At 45.7% G+C, this 11,271-nt stretch overlaps 1 protein-coding gene across 1 annotated transcript; it reads right to left on the reverse strand.

Moving 5' to 3' along the window:
- Nucleotides 1-1,800: 1,800 nt before the first annotated feature.
- On the reverse strand, nt 1,801-10,770 carry SPATA19 (spermatogenesis associated 19). Its single transcript, XM_082201606.1, has 7 exons — nt 10,569-10,770; nt 10,328-10,384; nt 8,533-8,694; nt 7,653-7,735; nt 6,410-6,487; nt 3,982-4,080; nt 1,801-2,019 (listed from the first exon to the last, which is right to left on the reverse strand). The coding sequence occupies exons 1-6, from the start codon at nt 10,644-10,646 to the stop codon at nt 3,993-3,995; spliced, it is 546 nt and encodes a 181-aa protein (XP_082057732.1). The 5' UTR covers nt 10,647-10,770; the 3' UTR covers nt 1,801-2,019; nt 3,982-3,992.
- Between the last annotated feature and the right edge of the window lie 501 nt (nt 10,771-11,271).

Raw genomic sequence — 11,271 nt, forward strand, 5'->3', positions numbered from 1 at the left:
ATGTTGATCAGTTGGTAAATGAACTCCCAGCATTTAACAACAAAAGAGTTATCAATACTTGTTCATTTTGTAATATGCTCTTGGTGTTTTCAATGAATATTTACACACACACAATTTTTCACACTATTTAAAATAAATTTTAAATTCATGTGCTTCTGGCTCTTTGGTCACTATCTGTATGCTCACTGGAGCAAATTAATATAGTCTGAATTAAGAACCTTGGTTTTTTACGTGCAAATGAAGTCACTGAAGTTATCTCTGCTTAGGAAAACCGCAGTGTGTGTGAAGCTGCCTTGCAGGCCAATGATATAGAACGTTTTGAAAGAGAAAGACAGGGAATGCGGACAAAAAGAGTGCCCCTTAAAATAAACCCCACAAGCCAACTTTAAAGACACTTTATTTTCTCTTCACATCTCTAACTTCCCTCCTGTTTCTTTTCCAGAAGTTTGTTCTTGCAAGCTTGTACTGCCATCTGGTGGGATTTCTGTGCAAGTGATCTCAGTTAGTCAGGGCTGAATTAAGACTCATAGTTGCCCTGAGCACTGAAAATATTATGGTGCCCCCTTATATATGTAATTCAAAATAAACACAATGCCAAACTGGAAAATTTGAATTGGGTAGTGGAGTGTAAGGAAGTCTAACAAAGCTTTGAATTTCCCCATGATGACTACTGTGGTGTGGGACTTTTGGTTGGTTGGTTGTTTTTCAAAAACAAAATCCTCATTATTATTTTTTGAGCCATTATTATTCTGCTGGTGCCCTAAGAACATGCTTGGTCCACTGATTGGGCAATCCACTGCAGCATTTAGTGTAGGCTCCATATTTGTTTGGAAGGGGCTGGGGAATGGGATGGGGAATCTCTGGCACACGAGACCTCCACATGCAGCCTATGAATCCATTTCCCCCAAACTGCACCTACCTACCCCAAACCTGAATATTGCATTCAACATCAGGTGTGGGGCAGGCAGAAGCATAGTTGGATTAGCAGCTTACCCAATCACCTGCCATCCCCCTGCCATCATTATTATGTCAGGTGATTGGCAGGGGTATAGTCCCACCTACCTAAGTTAGCCTGTGGGGTTTGGGTGTCATGGACACAGAGGAGTGGCGAGAGCCACCAGCTGGGGAACCCCAAGGAATGAAGGCTCAGAGCCCAGGGACTGGTGGTGGGACAACGATGAATAGACAAAGGGAGAAGAGGGAGCAGACTGGGAGGAGGTGGTGTCAGAAGCTGAAGAGGCAACAGGGTTTAGTGAGCAGGGAGAGTATGTGGCAGACAGAAGTCCAGAAGCAGAAGCTGAAGAGGAGAGAGGCCAACAGGCAGAAATGAGTCAGGCTGGTGAAGAAGCCAGGGTGTCTCCACTCCTGCTACAACAAGCTCTCCTGCCCCCTGGTTTCCCAGGATTAGAAGAGGCATGAAGAGGGAGCAGCAGAGACAGGCTAAGGCACCACCATGTCCTCCCACTTCCTGGCCACTTTCACCACTGCCCATCTGTTGCCCTTTGCACACTGCAGCCCATAATGAGACAGCAGTTTAAGTGGAGTCTGCATCTTCTCCTCCTCCTTGTCACTGCTCACACTGCTGCTCAGGCAGCCTTAGCAAAGAGGAGGAACAGGGTCTGGTGGGGCTTTAGGGATCAGCAGCAGGCCCTGTGCAGGGATGTGGGCCTTGGCCGATGCCCCGTGGTGCCAACTCCGGGCACCAGGACTGCGTGCACACTTACCCTTTAAAAACTTTGCACCCTCCAAAAAAAAAAAAAAAGAAAGAAAGGAAAGTCCAGCCTGTCTTTTAGAAAGCAGTTTAAATGGTTAGCAATTTTTATTAGTCATTCACAGTTCACAAAGCCAGGCATTTATAATAGCCCAAGCAAAAAAAATAAGTAAATCCTTCCACAGGATTCAGGCTGTTTCTCTGGCCATTTCAAGAAGGCAGGGCTTTCACAGCCAAAGAAGAAGACCCAGAGGGCAGAGCAGGAAGGGCACCTTCTTCTCTTCAAGAGCCACAAGGAAGCAGGGACTCTGGGAGGAGGAAAGCACAGGAAGAAGATCAGGGGGGAAGAATGGTGCTCCTGCATAGGTAAAACATCAGATGTCACTGCTAGAGCTGCTACCAGGTCATTATTTCCCAACAGACGTTTTAGATTGCTAACTGAGCGACTGGTGATTTTTCGAGTTTGATCCATAGATCAGGAAAAAACTAGAGGCTTCTGCATTTTCCTTCCCCCAGATTCCTGCCCAAGCTGTATGCATGAGATCAGGGATGCGGAACATGTAATCCTCAGGATGCCATTGACCTACAACTCTCATCAACCCCCAGCCGGTATGACCAGTGGTCAAGAATGATGGGAGTTGCAGTCCAACAACATTGAGGTCATGAGTCCCATAGAGATGTCATGGAGGGCATGGGAGGATCCTGAGGAGGAATGGAAGCAACTTGGGGCATTGGATCTGAGCAGTCCTGAAGGGGGTCCTGGCAGGATGGGGGAAATTGACTGTAGGCAGGGGTGTAGCACTGTTCACCGGTGCCTGGGATGGGTGTGTGTGCATGTGTGCCAGGCAGGTGGAGCATGCTTGCCCAGCCCTCAATGCCCGATGGGCACTCATGCACCAGGCGGGGTGCAGAGGGTGAAGAGCACCCCCCACATGTTAAAATTCCTGCTCCATGATTGCAGTCATGGGATTGTTGTCTATCACATGGTGGTATATGTTTTGACTCCACAGAGTGGGAAGTGACGGAGACAGGATGTTTGTGTTACTGTGTTCGTGAAGTGGGACTATTCTCCTTTGTTCTTTTTCTCTTTGCTGTCTGATGCTAGAGAGAGAAGGAGCCATGTTGCAGTGCTTCATGTGTTTATATGTAAATAAAGTAGATTAGCCAAAATGCTGAGTTGCTGTTTGCGCAACTGCGCAAACTCTGCGAATCCCTAAGTGTGCTGGTGTCGGTTGGCATCGGTCGCTGTGATGTTTGGGCTGAAGAAAGCTTCTGAAGCTCCCGAACGATCGACCAGGAGGGGGAGAACATGCCAGTTGGGCATGTGTCTCTGCCAGCGTCCTACTGGAGTGTAGGCTGAACTCCTGACACTGCATTCCCCAACCCATGCTGCCTCTGGACGGCTGCTCACATGCCAAGTGGGGGCACAGCACAGAAGGTGCTGTTCACCCTCTGCACTCCCCAGGCAGGGCAGGGCAGGAATCTCTGTGGGGCTGCCTGGTTTTCACATACACCCCTTCAGACTGTGCACCCGGGGCAACAGCTCCCCTGGCACACACCCCCAAGCTATTCCATTGACTGTGAGATCCCAAGATGTGTCTGAGCCCACAGAAATCCAGGAAATGGAAAGCTGGGTCCAGGGAAGGGATAATTCAGGTTGGCAGAAAAGTACCCCTGTAGCATCAGGCACCTCTAATCAGAGACAGCCTGAAGTTGAGTTCCCCTACCCCAGCACTGCCTCCGGGCGGTGAGGAGTTTCCTCCTGCAGGGGGAGGCAACAGAGACTAAATTGGATGCTGAGCCAGTGCTGTCAACACCTCCATCCTTCAGGGTCATGGAGGCACTAGAGGTGGCATGAACAGAGCTCACAGACCCAACACACTAGGTCAATGGCCCAATCCAGCCCAGCTTCCTGCTCTTACAGTGGCCAGCCTGTGGGAAACCTGCAAGTAGCACATGAGCATAACTGTGCTCACCTGTGGTTTCCAGCCACAAGTATTCAGAATCCTTACTATTTCCAATTGTGGAGGCAGATCATAGCCATCATGGCTGGTACATAGAGCTAAACATTAACAGAAGAGGCCTAATGGTAAGGGCTGTTTAGCAGTGGAACAGAGGTGGCCAGCTGTCTTTCTGTGGAAATAGGCAACCACATCTCAGTGCTGTGGCTGCAGGTTCCTGCAATGAGTGGGGTTAAATTGCCTCGGGGTCCCTTGCAATGCTAAAATCCCATGGAGGCAAAGGCAGAGGGCTGGGGATGAGCACCTCACCTGTCCGTGTCTTAATACGCTGGCATTGAGAAGTGGAGATTGGTGTCCGATGGGCCGCTGTCCAGGTCAGTCACAGCTTGGAACATGACCCTGGAGACACTGGGAGGTAAAGAAATGAGCTCAGACCCAACTTGCTCTCATGCAGATTCTGGACAAGAGCTGGTAGTGATTCAGGGCACAAAAACCTGCTGAAGGTGCACATCCAGGAACCCTGGACAAGACCCCCCCCCCAACCACCCTTGTGAGATGGCCACTTAGCTGCGCCAAACACACCAGCACGTCAGCCTGCCACAGCAATGTGAGGTGGCAAGTCCATCAATAAAACTGAGGTTTCCAGACATGCTGCCCAATAGAGCAGCTCTGGGAAAGGGGTTAGAGAGGAAGGCATCAAGGCTCTTTGGAATGCCAGCAAGCCACTTAAGATGCTGCAAGCCCAGCAGAAAAAGGAGGAGGGGGCAGCCCAACCACATTGCCTCCTATTATAGGTCCACAGGGTGAAATCAAGGGCAATTCTGGACTTGGGGAGCATGTCTGAATCTTCCCTGGATTGAGACCCACACACAGTACACGCAAGGTCAAGCATGGTGGGCCTCTTGAGCTCACACACACTTTGTCACCAAACCCCCACTTCAAAACATATCCCAGACTAGGAAACCTTCACCCCATAGGCATAATTAGGCCTGACATTGACTGGCATCCATATGTCCTGGAGACAATGAAGACGACAGCAATATTTCTTCATGCCAGTTGCTGTAAAATGGTAGGAGGGGAGAGTGGCTCTTGTGCTCAAATCTCGCTTGCTGGTTTCCCATTGGGGCATCTGCTGGACTAGATGAGCCATTGGTCTGATCCAGCAGGCTCTTCTTCTCTTCTTATCTCCAAACAGGGCTAGGAAGGACCTCTGCTAGAAATCCCGGTCAGTGTAGACAAGAATGAACTAGATGGACCAATTGTCCCCTTATGACCCTCCAACAGTGAGTTAAGCATTCCAGAAGTGCTTTCTTTTGCACATATGAGGAATAGCAAAGAAAGATGGGTTTGACAATAACTCCCTTCTGTCTCAATCACAGCAACCACTATGGAGAAATTATCTTAACACTTTTAGTTTGTGTGTGTGTGTGTGCCGTATTTTTCGCTCTATAAGATGCACTTTCCCCCTCCTAAAAAGTAAGTGCGTCTTATGGAACGAATGCAGGCAGGAGGCTCAGCGCTCCCTTTAAAGAGCCACGTGGAGCGTGTGTGCAGCTCTTGGGGGCTTTCCCCCGAGGAGGGAGAAGGGCTGCTCCACACACACTCCACACGCTCATTAAAGGGAGCACGGCTCTTGGGGGAGCCTTCATCCCACTGCTGGGGAGAGGCTGCGCGCGGCTATCCCATAAGCCAGGACAGCAAGCGGGATCACTGCACTGCAATCCTGGTTGCTGTCCTGGCTTCTGGGATTCAGAATATATTTTTTTCTTGTTTTCCTCCTCCAAAAACTAGGTGCGTCTTATGGTCTGGTGCGTCTTATAGAGCGAAAAATACGGTGTGTGTGTGTGTGTGTGTGTGTGTGTGTGTGTGTACCAATTGTCTGACTCAATGTAAGGAAGTTCCCTATGAAACAATATACAGTGGTACCTCGGGTTACATACACTTCAGGTTACACACTCCGCTAACCCAGAAATAGTGCTTCAGGTTAAGAACTTTGCTTCAGGATAAGAACAGAAATTGGGCTCCGGCAGTGCAGTGGCAGCAGGAGGCCTCATTAGTTAAAGTGATGCTTCAGGTTAAGAACAGTTTCAGGTTAAGAATGGACCTCCGGAATGAATTAAGTACTTAACCCGAGGTACCACTGTAAAAACAGAAGTTAAGGGAAACTAGTTGGCCTAAATGGAATACCCCTTGCCAGTCTCTTTGGATGTGATTCAAATTGCTATATCCATATGCAGATTAAATCCGACTATAGAAACTGTGTGTAGAGATGTTATGGTCTATTTTCCCACTCCTAGGGTTAGAGACTCACTGATATGAGCACCGTTAAAAGAATTCCACATTGGATCACATCTAGGATTCAGTGAATTTATTTTCATACTAATGGGGCAGAACTAGGTAAGAATTATTTTTGGAAGCTGGTGTTAAGGGCGGAAGGGGAGCATTGTATTGAACTTGCAGGGATAGAATTGTTATCTCAGGAGTGTAAAAAGTTGCTTTAAACTGGGTCAGGGCATTGGTCTATCTAGCTCAACATTTTCTACACTCACTGATAGTGGCAGCTCTCCAGGATTTCAGGTAGAGGACATTCCCAATCTTATTTGGAGATGCTGGGGATTGAACCTGGGGAGTTCTGCATGCAGAGCAGATGCTCTACCTCTGAGCTATGGCCCTTCCCCATATGTGTAAGCAACAGAAATGCTGCTAAAAGCTATTTGCCCTTCCAGCTGGGTCTCACCTATTGCTCACTTTATCCAGCCTCTCTTGCATGGCATCCTTTCTCATATCGCTCGTGACATGATACACCCGGGTGTGACTGAAAAATAGAATCATAGAGTTGGAAAGGACATCAATATGTCATTTAATCCAACCCCTGCCTAGGAAACCACAGCAACAACAACAACCCAACAACAAGAGTAGTCTTAAAGTTCTTCACCACCCCATGAGGTTCCAAGATACGTTGTAGTAATTTTAAAACAGCAACATTAAAAACAATTAAAGCAGAATAGAATCAAGATAATGGGGAAATCATTAAGTAGTCATCTAGCCTCTTCTTAAAATCCCATTCCAAAGGAGAGTCAACCACCATCCAAGGCAATATTTGTTCCACAGTCAGGAAATTTCTCATAATATTTAGTTTAAATCAATTTTCTTGTCAATTGGACCCATCAGTTTAGGTCCTGGTCTTTGGGAGTATCTGAAAAGGAATCTGATTCATCATCTATGTGACAGCTGTTCAAATATTTGAAGATGCCAATCCTCTCCCTTTTTAACTGCTTCTTCTCTGGGCTAAATTTACCAAACCTGCCATGTTTTCAAGGAGGTCTAGTGCTAAAAATCCACTCATCTCTCAAAGTGAGTCTTGCATACAGTTGAGTTGTCACAAGTAGCCATGCTCTACTCTCAGATGGCCTCGTTAAATTACACATAATGCTTGAACTCAGCTCTGCTCATCTTTTGGGTGCACATCTGAAGAGGTCTAGCTCCATGGTTTTCTGTTTCCTCCCCTCTGGATCCCCTCTCCACATCGAGTTGCCTGCTGTGGAATCATCTGCATATCTTCCGTGGGATTCCAGCATAGTGCAAAGGATTCAGGATCACTTTCTAGATCAAAGGTGGGGAGCCTTCAGGCCTGCAGATGTTATTAGGTTACCACTCCCAATGTCTCTGGCCATTCTGCTGACTGAGGCAGCTGAGTGTTGGAGTACACTAACATCTAAAGGGTTGCAGGTCCTCCTTTCACCATCCAGATGTTGCTGAACTACAACTCCCACTATCCCTGGCCTTCCTGGGGTGATGAGAGTTGTAGTTCAGCAACATCTGGGTGACCAAAGGTTTCCCACACTACAAAACTATTTTGAGATTGCATATTTCTAGGAAAGATCAATGTCCCACCCCTGTTCAAGAGTGTGCACTCAGATCATTCAGAGTGCCATTGCTCATCACTTCAATGGACACCATTGACTCATGTGAAGGCTCACCTCCATCGGACAAACTGGATCCTTGTCCTGTCATCTGTCAGGTCCAGGCTGGAACTGGATGAAAGTATTGTGCTGGAACACTCCTGCAACAGTGATATGAAAAGTCTGCTTATGTGCACCAGAAAAATCTTGGTGTATACTCGATTCTGGCCAAACTAAGCCTCCTGATGTATATATTGCTCTAGGAGGCATAGTTTGGAGACATAGTCAAGTATACACTTCCAGAGGTAATGCAAAATACATAACTTCTGGTAAATGAGCCACACTAGTTGCTAGAGGGCCATGAAAATTCCAGTCTTCCACATGGAATTGCATACTCACTTCTCTGAATTTTGCAATGCAGGTTTGGTTCAGTCAAAATACATTTGAAAAGGTGTTCTTTACAGGATCAAAGATCCCAAAAAAAATTATTTTAAAGGGGGGAATGAGTTGAAAATGAGTACAAAAAGCGTACAAGTTGCATATTTCAAGGAAAAGTGCATATAAAACTATGTGCAATTTAAATGCAAATTCATTGTATAGCTCTTTTTTTAAAAAGCTATGCAGAAAGTAGGGGAAGAATGGACTTATTGAAACTGACACAGACAGAAATACACTGATTTCTCCATAGAATACTTGCTTTTGCAGGCTATGGTTGCATACACACCATAAATTTAAAGCACATTGGAAGAATATTCATCACCATGCACACAAAAAGAATGCTGGAAACTGTAGTTTACCACTCACAGAACCACAATTCCCAAGACCCAATACAGTTTTCCAGATGTTTGGGGGAGTGCACTTTCAATAGATGGTGCATCCACAGCCTATTTTTGCTCCTCTACTTCCTTTTCTCTATTCCATTCTCATCTGCACATAAACTGCTGCAGCTCTCACTCACCCTTGGTGGCCTCCTGTCTTCAAAGGTCTCCCAGGTTTCTGGTTTTGATCTTGCTGCTGCCAAATCTAGGCCAACTGAAGGAAAAGTTCTGATCCCTTCCAACTGGCAGTCCGACCTGTTTTCCGACTTCTGTCTAAAGATCTTGACAGCATCTTCTTCGATCTAAGAGGCAACACAAACACACATGCTACCACCATATTCTCCCCCAAAGTAAAGTTATTTATCATACAAAACTGGTTGGTCACCATTAATGTCATTACAGTTGTACCTTGGTTTTTGAACAGTTTAGTTCCCAAATGTTTTGGCTCCCAAACGTCACAAACCCGGAAGTGACTGTTCTGGTTTGCGAACTATTTTTGGAAGCCGAATGTCCAACCGGGCTTCCGTGGTTTCTGATTGGCTTCAGGAGCTTCCTGCAGCCAATTAGAAGCCATGATTTGGTTTTAAAACATTTTGGAAGCCAAACGGACTTCCGGAACTGATTCCATTGGACTTCCAAGGTACAACTACTGATTTATGCCAAGTCATAAATGTGAATGACACTTGACTTCATAGAGTTTCATAAGAAGAGAGAGATGAAAAGAAACAGGCTTCTGCCCCGAAATGAGATTGCAATTTAGATATCATGGGAGGCAAGGCATGAAGAGAGGGGACTTTGAACAGGACCTCAGCATAGCTAACTTTTATGCAGGATCAAACCCTCACTCATATCAGGGCCAACCAACTAAAAAATGCATTTTGCAACTCATGGCTCCAAAAAGGCCCAGACTCACTCAAGGCAGAACATCAACATTTCTTCTCTCCCTCCCTTCACATTGCACAATAAAATATATTTAGAAATGCAGATATTGAGAGGGAAATTAGAAATGCATAGGTTTGAGATAATATGCTTAAAAATAAATATGTGTGTGCAGATTAAAACAACAATGGATTGATGTCAACCAGGATGGGAAAGACTTGGGAATGATGTGTGTGACAGCAGTTCTAGATACATGTGGAAGTGAAAACATCCACATGTGGCTCAGTTATGCTTACCCCTATCCTAGCTATCCACAATGGAAGAACCATCCTGTACCCCTTAGGCTCCTCTGCATTTTAGAGCCTTGGTTAAACGCAGTTTCGAAAACATGCGACAGCTTCCCTAAGTGCAGAAGGCTAACCTGGTGCAGACAACCATCCTTGAACATACAGAGTTTGAGGAGGGTGGCGCTAGCATGCTCATGCTCATATGGCTAGTTAAGCCCCATGATGAGTGCTTACATGGGTCCCCGGTCTCCATGCTAATGTTGTGTGCTGGATCCGAATTCCTTCCAAGCAGTCTGCATGGACAGAGCATAGAAAGCTGCCCAATATTAACTCAGCTCCTTGTTTCATCTGTCTCAGTACTGTCAACACTGACAGGCAGTAGCTTGAATTTTATTCGGTTCGTAAAATGTATACACTGCTAGATGGTTAAAAACCAACAAGCCGCTTATAAAAAGAATGAAACAATGATATTCTTAGTAAAAACAACAGTTCAAAGCAAATAATAATAATAATAATAATAATAATAATAACCCAAAGTAGTCAATAAACTAAAACTAGATTAAAACACACACCAACATTCCAAATATCTGGACAGGTTTGTCTAAGCTAAAAGCTTTCCCAGAGATTTGGGCAAGGAAACTTTCCCAGACACACCTGGAGATGGGGGGACTGAATTTGGGAGCTTCTGCATGCAAAGCAGATACTCTGCCACTGAGCTATGGCTTACCTGCCCCCAATTTCAGCCCGTAGCCCTATTCATTACACTCACCTTCTTCAGCCAATGCTCCAATACGTACTCTATCTCTGGCTCAACTATGTTATCAGCCTTAAAGGGAAAAGGGAAAATGAGTGGTAGTGAGAAATTCAACAGGGTCACTTTATAGTATCACCAGTGCTTTTTTTAAAATGGGGGTACTCAAGGGTATGCAGTACCTGCACCCTTTTTCTAGAAGAAAAGCACTGATATCACACACCCCTTCACAACCTCACAGCCCCTCCTGTGTCCTTACTGGAGCATCGTCAGCTGGGAAAGGTGTTCTAGAAGCCCTGCGGAACAAGATGTACGCTCCCCATGTGGTAATGATCATCCTGAGGCACTCTTAGCGAGGGCCAGATCTCCTTTGCCTCAACCACCGTTCTCATCTGCCCTAGAAAACGTGTGGCCTCTGCAATTCCAGTTGTGTGTTTGTGGCAGGGAGACATTATTGCGTCACTAAGCGCAAAAAAACAGTTGTCCGGGCAACCATGACGTCATAATGAGATGGGGGAGGGCAGATACTTATTGGTCAGATTCATTGTGGAATAAATATAGCTGTTTATTCTTTTGAATCTGGAAGACTGTGGACTTTACCATGAAAGGCTGGCTTGTGAATATCCAACAACTAGCCTTGAATGAGAATCTTACTGAGTACAGCAGGGCCAGCAAGGTGCGAAAGACAGGATACCTGGATGACCTTCATTTGGCACTTAGCTAAAGTGCTCAAAAACTGGTTGTGCACCAACAGCATAAAATACTGGGTAACTGTTTCTTGTGCGGCAGCAATTGCTTGTTGGTGGAGGATCTTGTCCTAATTTTAAAATTATTAACAACCTTAAGTTGTTCTGCCTCATTTCAATATAGTGATTTTAAATTTCTCACTTTTTTATACTCTACATAGTTTTTAAATTCTATATTTAATATTGCACTTAATGTACTATATTGTGTCCCTCCTT

Source organism: Podarcis vaucheri, assembly GCF_965113315.1.
Source record: "Podarcis vaucheri genome assembly, chromosome: 15".
Classification (NCBI taxonomy): domain Eukaryota; kingdom Metazoa; phylum Chordata; class Lepidosauria; order Squamata; family Lacertidae; genus Podarcis; species Podarcis vaucheri.